This window comes from Opisthorchis viverrini (assembly GCF_000715545.1).
Source record: "Opisthorchis viverrini unplaced genomic scaffold opera_v5_46, whole genome shotgun sequence".
Lineage (NCBI taxonomy): Eukaryota > Metazoa > Platyhelminthes > Trematoda > Opisthorchiida > Opisthorchiidae > Opisthorchis > Opisthorchis viverrini.
The window spans coordinates 1,763,171-1,789,235 of NW_008751703.1; the positions used below are offsets into that span (position 1 = coordinate 1,763,171).

Consider the following 26,065-nt stretch of genomic DNA (forward strand, 5'->3'; position numbering starts at 1 on the left):
CTAAGAACATATACACGGGCCCAGCAGTTACTAAATGTAGTCATGGAAGGTGCCGTCGGCTACAGTTATGACTGTGATAGGCCGTCACTGACCACTGGGTTAGGATATCACGCATAACTCAGGCCTCATTTTTATCGGCCCACATAGATACTGGCCTGGTGTTTACTATAGGTAACAGATATAAACGACAGCACGCACAGCCATGGTTGTGACTGTCGTATGCCGTTAGATGTGGATATTATGCATGGCTGGGGCGTAATAATCAGTCTCGCATGTAGAAGCTAGCCTAGCAGTTACAAACGGTAACCATGTTAAGCAATATCGCGTGCGGTTATGAGTGAGACGTTTGTCGTTCGCCGTAAGATTGCGTTTGTGTGCATAGTCTGAGCATCGTTTTCATCGGTTTGCATAAATACTGGCTTAGTGCTTATCATTAGTAGCAAAGATAAGCGACATCACGTAAAATATGAGTGTGATGGAGTTGTTTGAATTCGGTTACCGCGCACAATCAATGCCGCACATGGACACGGACCTGACAGGTACGATAAATAACCATATTAGGCGACGTCCAGAGCAGTTGTGGGTATAACAGGCTGTCAGATTAGCTTATCACGCATAGTTGAGGACTTATTTATACCGGCCCATATAGATACTGGCCCGGTGTTTACCACAGGTAGCTAGGATAAGCGGTACCGTGCACAGTTATGGGTATGACGTCCATCGGCGTCGCACACAGACAAGGAACACAGTAGTTGTCGTAAGTTGCCGAAATGGGTGAAAAGGGCCTGCGTTATCGTAGGAACCGGCAATAGATACCCTCATTTGCCACCAGTATATTTGCGCTATGTCATGTATATAACCTACGGAGCTCCACCGAAAAATGTATTGTGACTAAGTTCACCGAACGAAATTATATCATTTGTTAGATCTCAGGGGTAAAAAGCAAACAAACGTCACGGAGCGTAATATCTCTAATACGAATGATAGCACTATTTTGGTAATTTACCTGCTGCCATCTCGTGGCGCTGCACTGTCCACAGGTTAGTTATGCGTATCTGCATCGCCACCGCAATATTAATGCAGGTGTCCAACAGCGTCCTACTTAATGAGAACTTAGCTTCCTGGGTGGAGTTCGCATTGGATATTCTACAGATGTTATTTCACTTCTAAAGAACGCCGAAGAAGGTCAAAATAGGCCAAGGTGCGAGTTCGTGTTTCCTCTCTCGTAAGCCGGTAAACATGCAAATCTATGGTTGTCAGTGGCCATGAAATTTCGAACACTTAGGCAAAATGCTATGAGCGAAACATCACCAAAAGGTGCAAATAGATTGAACTGACTCCCTGTCGAAGTCACAACTTCGAAATCCCGTAGTTTCGGTGAAAATAATTTTGGTGTGGTTCTAGTCAGCGACGATTTTGTTAACAATTACACAAGATGTGCCTTTTGGCACTCTTTAACTAGATGAGGTTCATCGAAGCCCTTCAAAAGAATTCTGCTCAGCTTGGCAAAACATTTCTGCTCAATGCTTTGTCCATTGTTTGTCAAAGTCAAATTTCCTTCGCTTCAAAGGAAGAGACCGTTGAACATTTGGAAATGGCTTATCGTCGAGCAGCTGTAAGCCGGTCACACTCACCGGCATGGAGTGCAGTGTTAGAGAACACAGCATGAAGGGAGGCGTGTCTAATCGCCATTATGCCAACGACTTTGTATCCCAGAGACAAGAGAGATTCCCACAAAACAATTTTGCATGACAAATCTCCACGTATTCCTGCATACTCTAACACAACAAATGGTGAGAAATTCATATCATGCACCATACTGCTCAACTTTCCAAAGCATTCGGTCGAGTTTCATGGGTTTTGGTACAATTCCGAGAGGCAATTCTACGTTGAATTATTGCTTCTCTTCTGGGTGGAGGTTCGTAAAATTCATATCAGCATACACTTATGCAACCTCTTGCATTGTTGGTCTTCGAAATGCCGTCCTTGGGCCAAAGGTCTTTCTTATCTACGTTGGCAGCCCGCCGCATGCACTTTCAGGTCTGCGTTTGCTTATTGTAGACGACCTAACATTTTACGGTCCAAAAGCCAGCTCTCTCTGAGTGGGCGTCTACGCCACGATCTAGCACTTACTGGACCGACATATGAAATGTTTCCTCAGGAAAGAAGAACATAATCGTCATTGACTGTGTCCATCGAGCTGCGGGGAATAAGAAAGCTGGCCTTAAAGTTGCTCGAAACACCCAAAAGCTTCTGAAAATGCTAGTGTTAGGCTGGCGTAAGCCCTGAATATCCTGGCATCTACTCACACACTTGGTGTTAGCTTCACTAACAAATAAAGGAAAAATGGTGAGGGATTCAAGATCAAAGCACTCACTCTCGCTGGCTAACAGCACTCCTCAGCTGGTGTGTTGAAAAATCTTCTTCTGACGGTGACTCACGCTACACCTAAGACCCGGTTCAAAGCACTTCCGGATGCGTTTTGCGTGTCTGTCTTCACAGCGGCACAGTAACTGTGCTTCCACGCCTGTACCGATTTAGCGGTGACCACGTCAACATCGCACGAAGCCCATCTTCTATGAAACTGTCACTTTTCCCCAAAACCCCTGTACCCGCATATTCCGCCAGCCATGCTTTTATTCCGACTGTAAAATGAGGATCATGCCTGGGGGCACACCACCCACAAGTCTGGAGCAGTTTTTTATTGGACCAACACAGGCCCACCAGAGGCAGTGGTGCCCAGGAGGAGGCAAACCTCACATGCAACCAGCGCCCACAGTACGTGGAGATATCAACGCTTATCTCCGTAACAGAGGACACAGCTGCAGCCGTGCACTCCTCAACAAAGTCACAGCCCCTGAACTAAGCTGAGTCAGATGTGTGGAGACAAGAAGCGAAGCCAATCTCCAGCTCCACTCCGTCAAAGCGGTCTCTCTGCTTGTGGACACAACCGTCGCCCACGACTCCAACAGCCAAAGCCATAAACATGACTACAGNTGCAGCCAAACAAGCCACATAAAACTCGCCAGATTAGAAGACTGCTGGCTGGCTTCAAGGTGCAGTCCTCCGCGAAAACGAGCCCCTTTTGAGCGCCACCAAAATCATTACCTCTTGGTGCCACCACCCAGCGGTCAGGACCTCAAAGAGAGACTTTTCCGGTCAAACCGCACCAAAACACGCAAGGATCCAGAAAGGCAAAAGCTTGCAGCAAACCTTTGATCAACAGCAAATCTGGTCGACGAAAAGGGGATGCTGAAAGAGATACAAACAGAAACGGTCGAAATTTTCGCCCACGGAAAAACTCCGTCCCTCAAAGCCAAAAGGCCGAGCAAACCGGGCTTCCACGGAACGAAAAAAACCTCGCAAGTGAAAAGTACCCCCAGAACCCACGAAGACAGGAAGCAGACTATATTGCCCCAAAGGCCCCTTTGGAGCCTTGGACTCGAACCAGGTGCACAACTATTAAGTCTGTTAACCACCCTGGTCACTCAACTTTCGGCCCCTCGCAGTCGGCAGCAGAGACAGTGTTGAAATGCTTGTCCACAAACTGCCTCAGCCTTTTCAACAAACTCAGCGATGTTACTCAGTCAGCTTGCCTTGAACAACCGTCCATAATAGCACTCAGAGACCTGGCTCACATCAGATGCCTCTGACGCAGAGATCTCGGTAGAGGGTCACTCTATTTTTCGAGCTGACTCAAACGAGGGCGTCCTGGTGTGGTTGCTCTGTACTTATATGCGGCCCTACCAATCCCGCTTGTCCTCTCTGACACCACCCCTGCATCATTTTGCGATGCACTCTGGGTCCAAATCCCACTGCGCGGGTCCGATTTTCTCCTTCCCGGCATGGTCTACCGTAGCCCTCCGAGTTTCCCTGAAGATGACCAATTCCTTATACAAACACTTGAGCAACTCTCCTCCAACTACCACTTCACTCATCTCCTGCTGGTAGGTAACTTCAACGCCCAAACGTCCTCCTGGATGGAGCTCCAGCGCGTCGAATCAGGCGGACTTTTGCAGCGGCGCTGATTGAAGTCATTCAACAGAGCGTTTGGACCCAACATGTCGTTGCACCCACCAGATGCCGCGCAGACCAACTGCCGTCCCTCCTGGATTCGGTCATCACCAACGAAAGACACTTCGTTGATCAGGTAACATTTAACGCTCCACTGGGACATAGCGACCACTGTGTGCTGACCTTTGATTTCATCTGCTATTGGGCCGGAAATCCCGAACCTTAAACGTGGTTTCGAGACTTCTGCCGTGCAGACTTCTCAGGAATGCGCATCTTTCTTGAACAAGTCACCCTGGGACCAGCTCCAGTGGAAGAACTATATAGGACCATTGTCCAGACAGTTCATGAAGCCGGCGCGACGTTCGTCCCAAAAAAAACCGGCACGCACTAGGATGAACCGCAGGCTGCCAAAAAGGATTCGGCGACTTCTGGAAAAAAGGCCTCTGCTTTTTTCGAAAAGTTTACTACAGGGGATACAGAAGCTGAGCTGGCATTTCGTAAAATGCGGAACCGCTGTAAATCAGAAATCCGCCAATGGAACATACAAAAGCAAGCCACCATCCTGTACCTCGAAAAAAAAAAAAAACAAAAATGTCCTGTTCAAATACATGAGGTATGGCCGCAGAAACAAGCCTTCCTTGTTCTCCTTGAGGGACAGGAGAACCGACGAAAACAAAAATGTCCTGTTCAAATACATGAGGTATGGCCGCAGAAACAAGCCTTCCTTGTTCTCCTTGAGGGACAGAAATGGAGAACCGACGAGTGACCGAACAATGTTATTTGAGGTTTACAGAGAACACTGTGCATGGCTATACTCAGCCACAACGTCCTCGTCACATCCACTGTTGTCAGGGCAAAACTGCGAACTGCCCCTAACCGACTTGGTCTTCACGGTGGAGGACATTCGTCAACTCTTGCACAAGATCAACCCATTCTGCGCGGTGGGGCCCGGCGAGGTCCATCCAAGGATCCTGAAAGAAAAGTCCTCCAAAACGGCAAACCATTTACACCTAGTGTTTCACCAGTCACTTGACGGAGGCCACCTTCCCTCTGCTTGGAAGGAAGTGATTGTCACGCCAATCTACAAAACTGGTGACCGACTGTCGCCTGGCAGCTACGGGCCTATAAGCCTCACTAGCGTGCCATGCGAGGTGACGGAACGCATTCTGAACGGGCTATCTTAGATCACCTTACTTACAGCAACCTGATATCTCCAGCTCACCACGGATTTCTCCCAAACCTCTCTTGCGTGACAATCATGCTCGTGTTTACGGAAAGCTTAACCCAAGCTAAGGACGAAGGACTCATATCGGACGCCATATTTTTCGACTTCTCAAAAGCATTCGATAGGGTCCCACACGTCCTTCTGCTTCACAAACTGGAGTCTTACGGGATTCAAGGTAAAATCCTTCACTGGATCAAGGCGTTCCCATCAGACAGATAATTCCCAGTGAGAATAGGCTCGACCTACTCTGCTCCAGCACTTGTCTGGATCGGAGTTCCTCAAGGCTCCGTCCTGGGACAAGTGCTGTTTCTGATCTACGTCAACGACCTCCCAGATGTTCTTGCAAGTCCATGTCTAGTTTTTGCGGACGACTTAAGATCCTGGAGTTCCAATGCCAGTGCTTCCAAATGGATGTGGACGCTGCCAAGCAGTGGTCGTTGGACTGGCACCTCCATGTGAATGACGAAAAGGGCGCCCATATGACGTTTGGAGGAGACTCAGCGAATGCCTTTGTTATGCATGGCGAGAAAGGCCCAGAAAACATCACGATGATGGATGCCAAAAAGGATTTGGGCATTTGGGTCTCCTCAAACTTGTCCTTCTCACTGCATCATGAGAAATCGGCCCAAAAGGCATTCGGTATTTTACGGATTACTCGCATTGACTTTCAAATACTCTATGGGGCTTACGTCAGACCACTCCTGAAATACGCCATCCAAGTTGTCTACTCAGGACGCACGAAAGACGTCACCCTCATTGAGCGTGCCCAGCGAGCCAACACAAGAATGTTTGTGAGCCTCAAATCCGTGGACTACGAAACGTGTCACGCGATGCTTGATCTCCTTCCTCTGGAGTACCGTCGCCTACGAAGGGACCTAATTCTTACTTATGCCCTGTTTGAACAAAGCTTGGAAACAGGTATTTACCGTTGAACCATGGAACACCCGGCGGGGACATGGTAAGAGGTTTTTCAAGCTCTGTGCACACACATTCATTAGACAAAAATTTTTCTCATTTCGGGTAGTAGGTGCGTAGAATGACCTTCCTCCGGCGGTTGTTCACGCTCCTTCTAGAACCCAGTTTAAAGCACTAATAGACATTTATTTATGCGAATCCTCGTGCAGGCAAGCATACTGCCCCGCGCTGAGGACATAAAGAGCAGTGCTACACCCTTTTTTCACTCGTACCTTTCAGGTGAACGACAGCCACTGACTGACTAGAGCAAAAGCGACCCGGGAAACTTGGTTAAAAGCCTCGATCCTGCGTATCAATCCGTGGATCCGTGAATCCGTGACACGCTCAATGTGGGTGACGTCTTTTGTGCGCCTTCTTTGCTATGTAGCGGATCCTGTTGATGAGACAGTAGGTGACCTCATGCTGGCTAACTCAGAGCCAGTTAGGCCCGGAAAGATCTATCGTTGCTTCCCGTAGATGTTGATTGGCCAACCTGTTGTTTTTCCGCTCTGGTTACACCACCAATTTTGGTAACTCCAAACGCGGCTGTTTTGGGTCGCCGGGCGCCACGTTTTATCCATGCTTGGAGTGCTTGTTTTTCTGGTGGCAGTTGAGCTATTGTGAATAATTTTTTTCTCCGAAACCCATATGGATTATAACTGCGCGACTTATAATGTAATGGAAGTTGATCACCAGAACTTTCATCTAACGTTTCTGCCACAGGAGAAACCGGATGGTAGCTATGTGGGAAGTTCTCCACAGAATTCTGCCAGTGGTGGACTCGTTCCCTGTGTTTTAGACCAAGGGTCAGAGATGGGCGAAGTAGTTTTGGGTTTCCCACCGGACGACCCAGCGTCTAGTCTTGAAGACCCAAAAGTATGTTAATAGTCAACCCACTGACCACTTGTATAGCAAAATGCACCGTCATTTTCTGTGACTAATGTGAAGACGCTAAAGCAAAAGATCCAAGAACTTCACGCAGCCGTTGACAAGGTAATTTACGATGTAAACATCTACCGACTTTTCAGGTTTTGTGCTTGGACAAATCGAGGTCGGAACCGGTAGGATATTATTCTTTTTCCGAATTTTCCCTCAGTCCTCTCGTTCTTATAGGGACGAATACAGATATATGCTGGATGCTCTACAGGAATTAAGTAATTCTTTTACACCTGCGGGACAACAAAGCGACCACGTTACGCAATACTGGAACACGGAAGGTTTGTAATCCATAACCGGGCTCAAAACAATTCCCGCTAGGTTTCGATTTAAGAACGCCCCCTGTGACACGACCCAGAAATCTAGAAAATAACCCAGGTGACTACACTGGATTTCAACCTGTGGATGCGGGTGTTTCTCACCAAATCGGATACGCTCCTGAGGACCCATTATTTTCAACTGGCTTCACTGAGGTAAGGGCATGATAGGTTCCCATTTTGGTTTTTTTCTCACCGAACTTAGTCGGGTAGAAAACTTCCGCTTCTCTGGATGGGGACCACGGAACTCGAATCACCAGTGGTTAGTAATACTGGCGGAAATGGCCCAATCACGCAGTCAATGGTGCTCGTGCATCAAAGCTGTCGCCTTCAGTGCGTAGCTAGCCAATTGCTACCTAATTACCCTCTTTCGAACTACAAGGCTCAAAACACCGTTGTATCAATAGCGGGGATAGACAGTGTGTTTCTGTTTTACTGCTCCTTGTGCCTCTGTGTACCCAAATAGTATCGTCGAGGGTTATGTTTGGAATTGGGCTCACTATCATTAATTGAAATCTTTGCGTTCAGTCTTGGCTATTCGACTGCGTCTACTAGAACTGTTAGAATCTTGATCTCTCGTGATAATAACCACTAGTGTTTGATGGTGCCGAAGATTTTTCGACATTTAATGTAAGGCCAAGTTTGCTGGTGTTTCTAGGTTGTACAATTTTGTATTCATCGGCGTGAGTAGGGCTTTTTCACAAAGTTTCATGGATTCCTATTTGTCAGTGCTGTGACCATCTATCAACAATTTAATTACTAATTCAATCCACGAAATATCTCAATTTAGACAATCACAATCTACCGTGCAGCGTATACTTTGATAATTTGCCGTAGCATATTCATCAGAAAACGTTTTTTCATGAGGTATGAATTTCCTGAGTCGCGTTGAATGAACATCTGAACATTAAAATTATGTTCTTTTCGTGTACTATCTTGGCACAACTCGGCTGTCGTTACGCTATTTTTATATTTTAGTCGTGGGCAAACGATCATGTTAGGGATACTGATTTGTTATTATGTTCAAACGAATCTCCCAGTTAGTAAAAACGGTATTTGGAGAGGGCCTGATGACAACCCAGAATGAATGTTACACGGTTTACACTGCGGTTACGTCACCATTAGAAAGAATGTGCACATACTTCACATGAGGTTTTGGTACTTTCAAGCTGGACATACGTCACTCGCACCGCTCGGCTTTATAGGGCACACCCCCTTGGGCTTTCATGTCATGACATATCTGCGACATTTCCTGCGGTATACACCGGGACAGAAAGTTCACCATGCTGAACTTTCCTGACGCCGACTAGCAGTGCGTGCAACTCTACATTTTTAATCCCCGTTCTCAATAGCATTGTTGTCGACCAGTTGCTTTTACTTCGTTGTAGTGGGGATTTAGAGTGACCTCAACTCGCCTAAACGTCGTTCAAGGTTCAATCATGTAACGGAGACAAGCCCCTCACTGCGAGTAATCGTATTGCGATGCAATCTAGGGATGCAGTCCCACTATCTGCAGTAGGATTGAAGAAAAATGTCTATATCGAAGTGTCGATACCGCCATCCCATAAGGAGAAACGTTTTGAGAAGCGTCAGCCACAAAGGCTTAAAATATCAATCGTTCAATGGGTAACCGTAACCACCAGTAACCACCAGGCTAATGAGTTTGGTGTTGTTTAGAAGGTATCTATTGTATGCAGCCGAATTAAAAGTATGGAAATTGTGCCTCGCTCTCTGTGTCCTTGGGCTAGGCAAGCCTTCAACAGCCAACCTGGTCAGATCACTAAGTCACTGACAGATCCCTGTAAGAAGATCCTAACACCTGTTACATTGCGGGTTGGAGTTAGGGATAATGGATACTAGCCCGGAATTTAACCAAAAATTTCTTCCACTGCCTTGTGAGTTTGTGCAACCGGAAATACCATTCGCTCAAGCAGCATAGATGCAGCGGCCGGTCGCATTTTATCGGTTTCAACTACTACTGTTTCTCATTCGAATAATACTCCGTCTGTTTGTATATGTTCAATTCAGGGTTCATTTTTAGCCCTCTAACCAGAACAACCTAGAAATGAGCTACTAGCACCAAGGAATCTGCTGAAACTAGCATCCTATTTCGTCAGATCGATCAACAGGCCTTCTTCTCACCCTTTCCTCTTTAAAAGTTTGTCTCCAAAACGAACGTTAGTTTATTTCAGTTCAGGAAAACAACCGTGGGCCTTATGCTAATGTACGGTGGATCGGGTCGGAGCTCGAGGTAGCTCAGTGGTTGGGGTGAGATTGTCCGTTGTTCGAGACCAGACCTGGCATCTTGGATCCTTCTGTCTAGGCTTGTGCAGCCTGGTAATTGTTCGAGACCAGACCTGGCATCTTGGATCCTTCTGTCTAGGCTTGTGCAGCCTGGTAATATCCCAACCGTCGTGCTTCCTTCGGGTGGCATGTAGGCTAGGTACTGTAGGGATGTTACAACTGGACGATTATTTTCATTTAGTTCGGGCCGGCGCAGTCTGTGGCAGTGAGCGGTTTAGTTCACCTGAAGACTGTCCAAGGTAGCTCATTTTGTTCATAAGCTCATATGCATGAACTCTGTTTAACTGGAGCTTTATTAGCAGCCCAATCCAAATACTCGTTATCTTTGCATACGTCTCAACAAACTGCAGATGTAAAACTGTGCAAGATGCTTTTTGTGGATTTCAACAATCCTGCTAATGGCAACTTGCACAAACGCTACCATTATGGTTGGCTATTTGAATGCCCAGATGAGGAGAATCTGCAAGCATGAGAATCATCTCGCCGGAAGATTTGGTGTAGATGCTTCAATAACGGACAACACTGATCACTTTGTGCAACTCTGCGCCGATCACCAGCACTGGTGGAGAGAAACTTCAGCTTAGACATGCCCATCGCGTTATTTGATATCCTAACCGTAGCCATCCAAACACTCGGATTAAGTACATGGCAGTCAGCTGTAGGTGACAGTCCTGTGTTCAGGACTGAAACTCCTCTTGGGATACATGTAAAGTGGCCCTCTTTCGTTCCCACTTAACTGCTCGTTTTCCAGCGCCGAGCTAGAAGACCACTCGCAGCTATGATACTCACTGTCTTTGAGATTTACTCGAGAAGTCCATCGTCAGTGGTTGTTCAGACGAATTACGAACGCGGAACAGACCGGTCGACCAAATGAAGACCAGTTTGAAATCCGAAGTACTGCAAATGTGGCGTTTGACTGCGCACGTCCTCAGCCAGAGCCATGGCTAATTTCATTTTGGGCCTCAGTGGTCTAACAACATGGAGAAAAGGGTAGCTAAATACTCCTCGTCTGGCTAGCGAATTTATTATGTTCTCCAGCTGAATATGCTGTTTCAGTTAGCATGATCAAGAGATCGACGTGTGTTTTCTCGGTATGACAAGTTAATTATGTTGTTGTGAAAACACTACTGGTTTCGCCCCTTTTGAGACACCACGTAGTTTCCATCGATTCTAAGTTTTGCTTGCTCCAAGATCGTGCGCATTTGGTGAAGTGCAATCACTCGCAAATTAAATCGGTGGCAATGGGAGGCTCGGTTGGATATCTTGTTTATGGTATTGGCCAGCTGAACATGCTGCACACAGGCCGCTTTATGTTTCAGTTAGCACGGCAACTGAGATATTCCATTGTTTTTTCTTGACTTCGACTTCAGTTTGACTTGAGAATCCAGATAAACGAGATCGTTGCGTAAGAAACCCCTTGGGCGCTCAATATGATATTACCCTGAGAAATAAACCACGTTGCTCGAAAGAGCCTGAGATATAAATTTCTTTCATCGCTTTGATTACCGATTTAAATGACCCACCTTTTTGGTTTCATCAGTGAAAACCTTTGAGGAGGCTCTGACACTCAGTTTTTGAGGTATGTATTTTAGAGACTTAAGGACGCACTTGTAAAGTAAATTCTTCAAATCTTGTGTTGAGACTTAGTCATATGAAACCATCGAACGATTGTGTCGGTCAAAATATTGCACAACAACGGTTAGGAATCCTCTGCTTCCTCTTTCTCCCTAGTTGTTGGAAGCAATAAACGCTACATTCTTCGTCCGTTTTCGGGTCAACGGTGTATTCCCGGCCTACAAGAGTTTTTAAGTGAAAGGGTCGTGAGAAATCCAGATATCCATAGATTTGAGGTATCTAGAGACTTTAAACTACAAAGAGACTGCAACATTACGGATGAGAACCAAGTTGGCGGCTTTTTGTGAAATGAAGTAGCGCCTATCGGCACTTCACCACACATCCTAAATGGTGCGATCACTCAGAAAGCAGTTGATCATAAACAAGTAGTGGGACACGACAAACGGGTCTTTCGAATTGTAGAACAACCTTCCAATTGGTCTGTCTTCAGAACTCTGAAAGTATAAAAATGCCCTGACCATCGCTTGATTGTTATCGTAGATGACAGTTGTGCGTTAATCCGTATATCACAATTAGTTTACGACACTAGATGGTTATTCCCAGTATGGTCAGTTTTACGTATTCAGTCACTGTTGTTTACCACTACGTCTCTTCAGTCTGACCATTCACGTTCTCCCTGAAATTCTCTGGACTTCACAATTCACAATTGACAAGTAGTTGACATACTGTACGCATTTTACCGTTGTGGGTTAGCTTCCGCACCTAGCAAGAGGGTAAATGGCACAAAAGTGAGTGAACGGCGGTTTCTTTCCTGAAAATATCACTCTGTCCCTTTGTCTGATTTTGGATTTCAGAAAGAGGGCTTCCTGTTTTATCCCGAAATAATCCATGACCCCTTTTAGTAACTAACATTTGCCATCATAACAGAAGTTGTTCAGTCAATCAGGCCCCACTCGGTGCGCCATTTGATCACTGCAACTCTTTGTTTGTACAAACTCTAGGTGAATAACCGTCTTCTCGGAATTATCTTTCCCCTGCTACAAAGTTTCTACAGTGCCTTTTATTGACCATTGAAATTAGGTTTCCATAAGGGTGGGTTCATGAATGGACCATGAGGACCTGCAGGGATGGGGTTGGAATCTCATTCACGTAACTGGAGCCAGGAATGCATCACCATGGATTGCTATGACTCTCCAGAAGATAAATCAATTGTTGTATTCGCTATTTACAGTGATACTTTAGAAAACACGACTGCCGATTCATTTCATGATTATTGGTTCAGAGAAGGAAGTGGTATTCTCCTTAGTCTAGTCAGTTCACACCGAAAATAATGACGAGCCAGGTCCTTCAACAGAATGTCTGACAAAATCCTTTTTGTGCGAGATCAGTACCTCAGCTGTCTTTGTCTATTCGGTACATTATTTCTAGAGTGGAAGTGTAATGCCATGTAGATGTGACCGGCAATGCTTTTCACTCATTCTTTGGCCAACTGGACTTTTTACCTGCTGTAGTTGCCTTCTGGTCATCCTGTCGTAGCAAGGACAGACGGTCCTAATAATACCTGTGTTCACGCCCTCGCTGTGACCTGACTAGCGACTTTGATAACAAACCATCCATGCATCTTCAGTGCACTTTCTTGACCGGTTGCAGTCTAATGGAACTACTGAAATAGATTTCAGGGGAGCGAAATTTATTGAAGGAAACGTCTTTTCGGTTGCGCCTGGGACTTCTGTCAGCCAGGGCGTGGAATCTGACAAGTATTTTTCTGATTTCTTGAAAATCGTCTTCTCGAGAATCCCCATGAAGTGAAGATACCTAATTGCGAAGGTTGTCTGCTTCATGGAAGAAAGCCCTTAACTCAACTGACAACTTTTTATACGCACCCGAATATTTGACGTTTGTTGCTGTCACTTGGGTAGGAGGTTGTTTGAGATTAGTCCCGCATCACATCGAAGTGGTTTATCTATGGGGCATTTGCTTCTGAAATATCTTCTTTAAGCACCAGATAGATATGGAGATATCGTCTGATAGGCATGGTAAAATCAACTAAAAGACTAGTGGTCTCCTTTTCCTTTGCTATAGGTCTTTATTCCCCGACGACAGATGACTATGAATTGTAATTAGCCACGTAGTGAAAACGATGGCTTTAGCAAGTTCTATAAAGACACTTCGTAAGACGCAATAGGTTTGGCTGAAAATATCCAGTATTCAGTATTTATCAGTGGATATCGTGTACGGTTGCACGTTGAAGCCGGTAGCTCTAATACAAGAGCACCGTATGGGACGCCGCTGGACCGAATTTTTCACCGCTTCTAACGGTTTATGTTCTCAATTTCGACACTAAGTTAGGGTGGTGGAATCCATCGACGCGGCTAAATTTGCCGCTAAGAACTTTCATGTTACCCTACCCGCTTGCTTTATGACCTCCTTTGCTGTATTTCAAGTCACTCCACGGTTGAGCCCAAGGAGCTAGGTATAACGAACGGTCTTTTGGCAATTGAAATGCATGACCTAACTAGCGTAACTCTCGAGATTTGGCCAATTTTTCTAAGGAGATCGAAGTTTCTCCCTTCCCCGGAGAGCATCTAACAGCCCTCAGTAAAACGGATTCGGTGTTCTCCCCAGACACTGGCATTAATCCACACAAACGGTTAACCACTGGAGACGTTTTTCTCTATGTCACCGATGTCTCATGAACGAACATACGTTAAATTTAAACACTCTAACGTTGAGAAATAAACCGCTATCCCACCAGCGTGGTAGGCGTTTCGGGTAGTGAAAGCTTCCGTGCTATTGCAAATCAGTTGCAAAGCCGATCGACTAGTCCAATAGCCCGAGGTCTGGGTTTGACTCCACCTCATGTCTAAATAGTCTTGCACGTGTGAAAAACAAGTCGCATGATACAATTATTCAGATTGTTTAGAATGATTTGTATTTCCAAAAGATCTACGGTAGCCATATCATCTGCGCCCTCGTTAGGAGCATTTTGGAGGCAGGCTCCCGGTTGTCAGAGGCAGGTGTGGAAGATCCCATTGTCATATCAGTAACAAACCCTGAGAGAGATTGCGACAATAGATAGTCCTACTTGGCACTGCTGGATGCGGAAACCCCGGAAGTTCCTTGTAGACCCGTGTGCCCATTTAATCTACCGCACAGTGATTTTGAGAGGTACAACGATTACAGCGACTGTAATACTGTTTGGGGACACTTAGAAGGACCGGGAAATGCAAGCAGACCAAAATAGCACCTGAAGATTGGATGCCGGTATGCGGAATGAATCTTCAAGGCATTGGGGAGCACTGGCTTCAAAAAAGGCAGCGGTTTTTCCCTCCGTTCTTGTATTCAAAGACCATTCACCAATGAAAGTTTTGTCTTTTCGTCAACTCTGTGCTCTAAGACAAGGACGGTAAGACCTTTCGACTGCACAAATTATCGTCCCGCACATCTAACCTGCTTGAAAAGTCCAGTGTGTGTCTTCTGTGCACCTCGTGCCTGAAATTTTCCACTGTCCTTCACAGGCGAGTAATTCGTTGAAACCTGCGCACTTAAAAAGTTGAAAGAGACAGGCCAGATGGACCAGTAGTATTTCCTAAATGAAACAAGAGAGAAAGCCAACAAACTAGCCTCCTTGTAAGCCAGCCAGATTAGAGGCTGGTGAATGGGCTTCAAAATCCCTCACCTATTTTATGGATTTGCGAAAGCAGCACACATTATAATAGTGTAGACGGTATGCCTCATCCACAAATGGGGCGAAAAACTCTGGAATAAGTATTGTCCCGTGTTACAACTTATTAAAAATTGGTGTCGATTGAAAATGCCCGAGTAGGACTCTAACTTTGATGGCATAAAAACAACATATTGACTCTCTCTCAGTCATAAGATCACATTTGATAGAAAAGCCAACCTACACATAATAAGGCGGACGACCATGAATCTGAGTATAAATTGTAAATGAGAAGTCTAAGCGCACGCTGCATGGATGACAAGGCGCGCCCAGTTTGCTTAGTTAGGATAGTAGAAAATTGGGCGCTAAGGCTGATCCTGCTGATCCGTAGGTAAAACAGTTAACTAATACGACGTTGTAACATTATTTTGGGATTGGTTGGGATTATTCCAGTGGTCACTTGTAACGTTTATATTGGGTCATACTCTCACACCCCTTGACTAACGAGTTTCGGAAATACTACCGTCGTGTTTTCTGGGCGAATATTGGTATTCTTTTCAGCTGATAGAAATAATATATCGACACACTCTTAAGGTAACAAGTGTTACTGAATAGATTCACATTAATTGGTGTTACAGGTTCGCCTAAATTTGAAAAGTTTCAAAGAGGGCAGATGACTGTGTGATGAACCAGAGTGTTGTCGATTCTAGCCTGAGGTCGTTTACCAGTAAACTGCCAGTTGTTTGGTCGTGCAAACCATAATTTTGGAATTTCAGCTGTGACAGACACTAATAAGCTTTCAGTATTCCAGGTGCGCATTTAATTGGAAGGTCTTTCCTCATAGACTGGAGACAAAATGGTACTAGTTCCTTGGTTACTAGGTGAGTAGTCTTTCGTCAAATTTTGTGCTGGTCCCGGAACGTGTGTTTGTGCACTTCCATTTTACTTTCAGCATCTGATTGCAAGTGTTGTTCAAGCGTTGGTTAATTCCTACGGTTTACTTGACAGCTATGCGTCAAACTAGCGCATCACCTTGTCGTGAAAGATCTCCACGTAGACCTTGTAACTTTTACGTAAACGATCACCGTTCAGGGGGCCTGAAGCGACCGTTGTAGGGTAGGTGAGCAAAGGATCCCTTTTTCCGAAGTAATATTCCACTTTCGAGACTTGTTTTTAGGCGTTCATACTTTGGTCTTCTTTGTTGGCACTGAGGGATACAATGAAAAAAAACTAAAGAATCAGGCACTTACACTATCTAAACGGACCTTTTAACTGACATTCAACATTAATTTAGTTTGCTAGTCGGAAGAAGTACGGCAGTGAAGCATCGGTGTTGAACACTGATGTCATGCTGTCGATGATGATGATGATGAGCTGGAAGAAATATTACTGACTGAAATTCCCTCTGCTTTAAAAATCGGCTAACCTAGCAGCTTACTCACTTAGCCTGACGAAGTGCGAAAATTTGTCTAGCTATAAATCCACGGATTGTCTATCAAACTTTCCTGAAACCTGGAGAACATTGGCTTGATGCCTCACCTTTCCACGCATCATATCATACTTCATAAGAATAGACATTCTGGAGGGAGAATTCCTCGCTCTCAAATCAAATTGTTCAGCTCATGAACCCATATGATGTGTTTCTATGGTGCAACTTGAAGTCCAAAAGCGAACAGTCGAAGAGGCAGAGTACTATCGTTGGACGTTTGAAAGAGTGGCACTTTTCGAGAACCTGTCTCAACCTAAAGGTATGGCAAATGCATTCTCGGCCAGGTCGAAATTTCCCTCCCTACAATCGACCATGCCGCGCAAAGTAACGCCGGAGAGCACCTTGTTTGTTACGCTCACCATGGTGATGCCACAATGGTTTTCGCATGCCGTCCTTGCGTCATTTCTGATGATAAAGCTCACTTTTCATGTGCCCCATCTCACTGGTATTCTGGTTTCGTTCCAAATATCGTGTAGAGTCGTCAGACTGTTCACAAGTGCTTCACCTCCCTTGAAAGGTGTAAGGTGTAGGCCGTCCGTGCAAGTTACCCCGTCACTATAGGGGAATGTTATCTCGTGCTTGATTACCATCTTTGATGAGAGGCAGATGTCGATGTCATATTCATATTCTTTGGATTATTCCAGAAATTATTTTGGAGAAGGCCAGCAGAAGTGTCCTTTAATGAGTTCAGCCCATCGCTACAACAAAGCTTCTGCTAATGAATTGCTGTTGCCGTTTCGTAAATCATTTAAGTGGCATCTGTCTCTTTTTGGCAGATATGTCCACTCAGCTGAAACAGAGTGAAGGTGTTGCTGCAGTGACTGGGTTCTCCACTTCAGGGACACTTGGGATGCACCAACGTTTTTTATCCTTTTTCAGGCTCTTGCTCATCCAGCTTTTGAGTACGCCGGTTGTCAGTTGCTGGTATGGCTTTTCTGGCAATAGTAAGATCTCGACAAAAGCTGTCTCTTCAGCGAGACAGTTCTGTAGGCTGAGATCTCATTTTTTTCTTCGTTATGGTCTTCGTTATCATCCTGAAACTAGTCATCATCATCGGCGTGACAGTGCGTTTCCGGTAACCAGATCAGTTTAATGTCTCTGGGTTGATGTGCCGCGGAACAATTTCAGACGAAGTTCCCTTAAAATTTGTTGACATCCTGGAAGCGCTTACTGCTAACATATTTACTCTACGGCTAACTATCCCTGTGGTTGTCTAATGCAAGTGGGATGTGACAAGTTTGTCATGTATTCCCGTTTTCGTCGAGTTTTCTATCGACTCTATCAAGGAAATGTGCGATACTTTTACAAGTGGCAGCGGTGAGCTAGTACCGTGGGAATCGATTCGGGACCTAGAGTACATAGACGATGTAGCACTGGTTTGCGGATGTTTGAATCAGACCTAGGATGCCAGGAGCAAACTAACAACATCCACTCGTCGTTTTCAGTTTTGTTTTCTCTCACGAAATGCTGTGGTGGTACTTGACTGACCAGGCAACACACCCGCTCTAGGCGTTTGGGGTCAGCGTCACCGGTCTCCAGTAGGAAATAGGCAATCACACTACGCAAGCCCGACGTTTGTAGACCTCAGTCATAGGTGGCGCCGACGGGATATCAGTTTGCCGCTGAGAAGACGAGTGTATAATGCCTAACGATGATCGTAATAAGGCCTGGGTGAATGTTGTGCTTTTCTATGGCGTGAAGGTTAACCCTCCGAGTAAAAGATATTACTAGGTTGATAGTGTTTGATCACCGAAGCTTACGGCACATCACCCACTTACTGTGGAAGCAGTTTGAGGGCAACGAAGAAGTTCACCAAGGTATCCCCCAGAGAACAGCATTCTTTTCATATGACTGTAATATGGATACAGCACCAATTACGATGAGTAGGACGCTTCCGAAGGATGTCAAGTTACTGGCTTCTTTAATGTCTTGTTCCCTAACCTGGATCGGGTTGAGAAACCCTGCTGGATGCGGGTCACTGCTTGACGTGGCGAAAAGTTACTGACTACATAATCGGTTACTGTTGGCTCATCATAACATCCTTGGTGGGTAACTAAACAGGATAACTACGTGACCGAAGACACTTTCGGAAATACCCTAGAGTCAGGACCAGTGGCGCATATCTTTTGAATTTTTATCACACTAACGGTATCATCATTAATTAGTTGCCCTGCATTTTTCGTTCCATTTATTGTGACAACCAGATTCGCTACCAATACAATTCCCAGCTTTCTGGCCAGCATGGTTGCCGTAGGCGGACATCCTATGATTTTCATGTGGATTAACCCTCACTCCACAGAGAAGGTCCTTTTTTAACATTACGTAAAATTAAGGTAGGATAACGAGTGTCCTCCCTAGTTCTGGTGTCATGCACTTTGTATAGTAGTGTGTCTCGATTGTCATTGGGCTTCACATTGTATACCTAAAACTGTTAGCCACCCTTCTCGTCCACCCGCTTGTGAGTGACGTGGTAGGTGGCCTCCCAGATTCTCAGACAGTTGTGTCTCATGTCCCACTCTAACTCACTTTATATTTTTCTAATCAACTGTAGGTGGATCGGCTGAGTATGGAGTTGAGCAAGAGGGACAAACTAATCCAGCAATTGTCCAAGCACCTTTATCAGCTTTGGAGGGCAAACGATTCTCTCTTTGCTGACTATGAATCTCAAGAAACGCATTTAACGAGTCAGCTTCGTGGTCTCAGGTCACGCTTAAGAGATGCTACTCAAACGCTGCGCCAGCGGCACTCAATTCCACGAAGTCCATCAGCTCCACCTTTGCGGACTTCACCCATCAGAGAAGCAGTGCTGAAGTTCGCACAAGATTTGCAAACTAAAATGATGCAAATGGACAACACAATCCTCATTACTGAGTATACCGAGCTAAGAGCAGCCGTACTGGATCTCATCATCTCCTGGGACTCAATTGACTCAATAGAACAAGGCAAAAAATGCGAGCGTCTCTTCTTGTCTGCACTGCATTTTGTGGAACTAGGTATAACCGAGCCCGCAAGCTCAAAACCATCAGTGTTGAGTGAACTGGAAGCGCGGGTAAGACAAGCGGATCAGCAAGTGGTGTACTACTCAACCGTAGTTGAGCAGCTGCGTAGGGAGTTGCAGCTTGCAAAACAGCTGTCACCACAGATGGAAGTCACCCCATTCGTCCCACATGAATCCGTTCGTGTGGACCTTTCCGTTTACGAGGACGTAGACCCAGTATCATGTTCAACGGCGTTACGTGCCTTCGCTTCGTGTGATCCTCCATCGACGCCCTATTCTAAACAGTCGTCTGATGTGTCTGACATTTCTTCACCGGTTGTTTCACCGGCTAGTCTGGATGACCGTTCGAAATGTGCAGTGTCCATCGTTCAACCGATTACCCGTCTTGAAGCTGGTGTGAAATTAGATGATTATCAGGGCTTAACGCAACAGGAAGTGTTGGTTGAAGAATTCAGCTATGGCACGACGGCCGAAGATAAGCAGTCGAGTTCAACAGATTTACGGCAACAACTGGACAATTTGCTTGCGCTGAAGGAATCGGAACTTTGGCAGACGACAGCAAATGAGCAGATCGAACTAGAAATCAGGGCGCTACGAACAGCGTGTAGTGTGCTTTCCAAAGTACATACAACAAGGTCAGTTGAGACGAATCTTTCTCAACTGCGGGATGCAGGTGTACAGACGCAAGAAGCTGTGTTGCAGTACCAAACGGTAATCTCCTCCACCATTATCGAGTCGCCCGAACCTGGAGATACCCATCTGGAGCAGGTGAAGACAGATGAAAGGTTTGACAACGTGGTTTATCGACCAACGCCAGTGCCCGACTCTGTCGAACGGCGCACTGACGTTTATAAATCATTGGAAGAACGTCTAATTCAAATTGTGACTCGGTTACGAGATTTGCTGGTTGTGGAGACGAGCCATGCGGCAGATTCCACCATAATTCAACAAATGGGCATCGAGTCTGTGATATATCAATGGGAGTCGTTTGTTGATAATCTTCACAGATGTCTTAGAAATCCCAAAGCACGAGACCTCCAGCCTCCGCTTACCTCGCCGTGCATTACAGTTGTTGATTGTGCGTCGGCTAAAGCAATCAATGCTGAAGTGATACAAACTGAGAACCATTCAGCTGTTTGTTCCACCGAGTTAACAGATGCAGCACGTAAGGTAAATGCAACTAATCACGTGAAGGTTTCCTTTTTCTCTGCTCCAGAGCACACAAGTAAACTCATTTTTGTGCTAGGTTTGTTGGACGTGCTTGCCTAACGGTCGTAATTGATCATTCTCACCACTAGCACCCTCCCTGTACTTTTCAGGATCATATTGTTTTTGTTACAGACACGTTACATTTTAGGATTAGACCCATCCCCTAGTGTTTGTATTCCTGCCCAAAAGGGTGCAGCAGCCTTATATTTCGAAAATATTTACTGCTCATGATTCGAACCTTTCATCAACAACCTTGACCGAAGTGCACATTACTTTGCACTGACAGGTTGGTGAACGGCCGCGAAAGAAGCACGACTAGTCCCATGCAGAATTGGCTTCTTCAGATCTATGCGATCCCCGGACTAGGAATTATATGCTTCTTTACCTGTGCACTGTGGTCTAGCACAGTGCACTTCTAATACCTCAAGTTATTAGAAGCGAAGTGTATTAACTCCTACCAGGTCAGATTCACTTTCGTCGAAAACACCAGGAAGTTTGCTACGTAAGCAACTAAAGGTTTTAGAAGTCATGAACTGTCATCCGCCAACAATTTCATCTTTGGTTTAATGATTGCCTTCCTGTTAAAGTTAGCGGAAACAGATTTGACGGTCAACAATGGTTGATCGACCAGACGCCAGCGCAGTTGGTTCTCAACAGTATTAGTTATTCTACACCAAGGCGGTTAGCTGGAAAAGCATTTGCCAATTTCCATAGGTTCACTCGGATTTCTTCCCTGGTGTATATCCGGAGCAACTTTGCATCAAAGCTACAGACGGGTTTACTTTGTTTGTTTGCGAATCTGGTCGTATTCACATCAGGCAAAAATGCGCTGTCGGACACTTTGTAAATCGAGGAACCGGGAATAACACCAGTGATTGGCGTGTGAGCAAGCAGTCTTACTGTTTTTGGCTGATTTAGTGTGTTTTGGTTGCTCAGTCAGTGGATTGTGATTGCTCCCGACTTGGTTTTTAGCGTTAAATCAGTTCCATCCGTAGATTTGTGGGCACACGTTGTTCGGCTAATGGGTAGGTTAGCGCATCCGATAACAGCGGACGGTGAACGTCGTGCATGCCTGGGTGTTCTAGTATGTCCTGCCCTAACCATATCTTGGTCATCTGAAACATATTGGGACATGATATATTTGAGTCCAGTGTTGGTCAGGGGATGAAAGGAGTCATTAGGATGGATGGGGATTCAGAGAGATACAGACAAGTATAACGTAATTCCCACTTCAGCAAGTGCTAATACAACTAAGGCTTCGAAAACAAGAAAAAATCACCTGAAATGGAATTCCATTTGTGGATTCACCCTCGGAAGGTAGGCTGCCATTATAATGCTACATGTTTTCTGTGACTGGGCCAGTCTCAACTGATGGAATGAATGTTTCACTCCGTCTGTCTAACAAAATTGAGGTATCAATTTTACCGGTAAGCATCTTGTGATACGTCTGATCACTAAACCTTATGGGTACGGTGCACCTAGTGGACTTTTTTACCCAATTGGTACGAAGGATGCCAACAAATCTAACGAATAAAGAAAGAAGTGCAACCATTTGGGGTGCAAAATGGATCTATTTTTTGCGACTTTCGTGCCAGTTAATTTGATAGATCCCTCTACTTTTGGATAAACCAAAAATACGTATTCTGTATACAAGTGGTGCTAGGCTGTTCCATAATCTAGCTCACTACTCAGAGCAAAACTAATTGTATTTTACGGTTTGTCGCCTATTTTTCTTCATTACTGATCTGAGGATATTTTGAGCTTTCAGTCGGGGTGCAATCCTACTGGCGAGGCAATCTTTACCAAGAAGTCGAGAGGCACTCCACAAACTATTTTACCTTTTTTGGATTTCATCAGAAGTGCGCATCTCATGAATTCCTAGTTTGATTCGATCCATCATCCTCCGTTCATATACGAGTGACTGATGACCCACCTGCATTCGAGCAGTGTAACGCCACTAGTATTCAGTTACTCAGTTCGCTACATGTGATCGTCGTTACCAACTTCGAAAATTACGCTGTTGAGTAGTTCACTGTTTTTTCCAACATCGTCAGTAATAGTTGGTGCAGACTGGGTGGTGACGATACTACGACCTTATCAGCCTCGTTGACATGGGCTTACGGAACGAGAGCACCTGTTTTGTTGCCAGCGCTGGTATATATATATATATATATCACTCGAATAGCTATTCGGTGATAGATTCGTTCATGACCTTGAACTAAACACTATCTGAATATTAGTATGAATAGGCCAAGGCATTTTCCCAGTTGGCTTGATTCACTACATAGTTGCAAATCTATCTGACTGCTCCAAAGTTTTTGCACCAGATTATTTGGTTCGTGTATTGCACAATTTCACTATGGAATGCTCTTATGCAAGTTCAATGTTCACTATCCCACCTGATTGGTTTATATTTTTAATTTTATTTCTAGTCGGTCTCTCAACCTGCCTACCTGTGCCATGTGGAAACTGTGCAGCATATCCGTGAGAATATTTGGCAGTTACGTGCCATACACGGCGAGTTGACTGGTCGTGTGAACTATTGTATGAGCTGGATGCGTGATCATCTCAATTTCCTCACTAACGAGATCGGATCTCTGGCGAAAAAGCTGAGCAACACCAAACACAAAAGTGTGCGGGATGCTGCGATTGATACCGATCAACCGCTTTCCCCACCGGTTATCGTAGAAGCCTCACGGTTTCCTTTTCTGGAAGCCTCAACAGCAGGTAGGTTTTCGTCTGTTGATCGGATTCCGGTTTGTGGAGACAACGTAAGTGACGAAAACGCATGTGCACATCGCGCTACATATCGAGATTTACAGTCTCCGCGCGAAAGGCCTTCCACAGAATCAGTGGAACTGACGTCTGGGTTGCATGCAGAATTGCTTCATTTGCGCAGTACCCAAGGCAGTTTACAGGCACAACTAAGTGCAGCTAACCATGAAATCGACGCTTTAACGTCGTATCTTATGAGAATAAAAGTTGAATTAATGGAGTCACTCCCAAAGAACGAGTCGTCTGCCTTCAGTACACTACTGGACAACCTTGAGTTTCAAGCGGTACCACAGCTGGTTTCCTATTATATCCGCTGGGCTACTGAGTCACTCGGTGCGTATTCTACGCAACTAGAGCACCGTACTACGAGCTGCGTACACCTCCAAAATCAACTGGATGCTACTCAATACCGACTGAGTACCATGGAGCAAAATTATCACTGTGTGGTATCGGAACACACGGAAACACTCAAACAGGTAGATGATCTCCGCCGTCACTTTCCGTGGGAGTCAGATAAACGCTCCGGTTTTCAGTCCGGCATGTCCGACAGAGAGACAGATGGGAAATTATTCCCGTCACATTCTGTTGCCTCGATTTTCGATTGTGGGCTCAACGAAGTTCCACCAATCTATCCAGATGAGAGGGCGACATTGATTACCCCATCGCGCAGCAGTTTCAATGAAGCTATTGCACCGGAGGTCACACTGGAGAGAGAGCCGATGTTACAGTCTGCCCACAATCGAGTGTTGTGTTCGGACGCTGGCAGATATGTGCAGCCAGTGTTATCTCATAATAGTCCTTACCATCCGTGTCAAATCGGACATCGCTCCATATTCAATGATGATAAATCTCTTCCAGAATTAAGCGCTGGTACTGTGCGCCCCGAATGCGATTCGCCACATGTATCTGATATCGGTTCTTCTGATGAATCTGGACAGCTAGACATACAAAGACTTATGCTGAAGCTGAGGCATAACGAGCAATGTTTGGCTGAAAACAGACAAGAACTTCAACTAGTGGCTGCGGCTAAAGTAGAACTAGAAGCTCAAGTCAACAAGCTCATTGGAGATTCTCACACATTGCAAGCCGTCAAAAAGCAGTTGCAATATAGCGAACAGCAGAAAAACGACTTAGAATATCGCCTTCAGAAGCTACAAGAGTTGTTTTCTGAGAAGTCCAGCAGAGAGGCTGGACTCAGTGATGATCTTCAGAAGGCTCGAAGTGTGATTGAATCTATGTCTGGACGCATTTCCGATCTTTCAGTCGCCAAAGAAGAACTGGAAGCCACACTTATCCAAGTGGTGACCGAAAGGGATCAAACCAAGAATGAATTGAAACAGACCAGGAGCCGATTAAATTCTGCACTTGCTGAACAGGATATCACCTGGCAGCGTCTGAACAGTCTTACGGAAAAGGTGGATCAACAGGAAGAAATGAGAGCCAGCTTGGAGGGCCAACTTGCGTTGAACCGAGAACAACTCTTACAAAAGGAAAATGAGATAGCTCTACTACGGATTGAATTTACCTCGTTGCAGACAAAATACCAACAGGCTCAACATGAACTAGAGCATCAGACGGTCGTTTTGTCTACTCATGTTCAAACACTCGAAGTGAGGAACACAAATATAGACAAGCAAGTCGGCACGGACGAGCTTCCGGCCAGCAGCTGGACAGAAGTACAGGCTGGTGAACTTGAATACATGCGTCAACGTATCAAATATCTGGAGCAAACTAATGAACAAATGAGTCGTGAGCTAAAAGATGGTCTAGATAAGCTATCTCTGCGGCTGGAAATGTCAGACAGTCGAGATGAGAAACCGTCCGATATTAAAAGACCTGTATTATGTGAGAAAGAGCGGCATTTNAGAAACCGTCCGATATTAAAAGACCTGTATTATGTGAGAAAGAAGCGGCATTTGAACACGGACCATACATTCCTTTAGAAACCGCTCTTGTTATGGACTGTGAAGCTGCTTACATGAAGCAACACTTTCAGCTACCGAGTGTAGAAGATACGCTTATTAGCACAGCAACATGTGAAGACATCTCAGGTCCACACGCAGCTAAAAGACAAGAAACCCTGGCACCGATCCTGGACGGTCAATTCATGCTGTCCCGTAGAAAGTCAGATCAAGCCATTATAACAAAAGCCGAATTTAAACGTGCACACAGTGAGCCAACAGACACTAAAACTCACCCTGCTACAACAAAACCAACGATGGAACATGCGAATTCCAAATTGACACCGTTGGATGTCCATCAGGTTTGTAATGCTTGGAACGGCTATCCTGCGTCTGACAAGCAAGACATTGAAGCACCGATAGACAGGGATTCACAAAGCGTTGCACGAGTCACTAAATTCACGGAAATTAGCACACAAGAACAGTCATCTTCAGCTCAGGCGGATACCGATGCCAATTACCCGGAATTAGCAAAAGACCGTACAACGCCAGCGCCTCCAGAATTATTGCCACCACAAATGTCATTCAGTGTGAACGTGACACGCCCACAAATATTGACCACAGATATCATCCGCGCTCCTTTAATAGATAACGAAACATCGGAATCTTCCTTGGTGCGGACACAAGCGGAATTGAGTGTTGAG

At 45.4% G+C, this 26,065-nt stretch overlaps 2 protein-coding genes across 2 annotated transcripts in view; one reads left to right on the plus strand and one right to left on the minus strand.

Annotated features, from left to right (window-relative positions):
• Nucleotides 1-6,871: 6,871 nt before the first annotated feature.
• T265_03357 (hypothetical protein) lies at nt 6,872-26,058 on the plus strand (the record flags this gene model as incomplete). The annotated part of the gene is made up of 5 exons (XM_009167818.1): nt 6,872-7,069; nt 7,290-7,410; nt 7,451-7,602; nt 19,030-20,646; nt 23,118-26,058. 5 exons carry the CDS (start codon nt 6,872-6,874, stop codon nt 25,401-25,403), a joined length of 4,374 nt encoding a protein of 1,457 aa, XP_009166082.1.
• The window catches only part of T265_03356 (hypothetical protein), a gene marked incomplete at both ends in the record, with an annotated part of 11,944 nt that continues 11,821 nt past the window's right edge, over nt 25,943-26,065 (minus strand). Inside the window, one exon of the mRNA XM_009167817.1 lies at nt 25,943-26,000. Within this exon, the coding sequence (XP_009166081.1) occupies nt 25,943-26,000 (58 nt within the window). The remainder of the gene's footprint in view (nt 26,001-26,065) is intronic.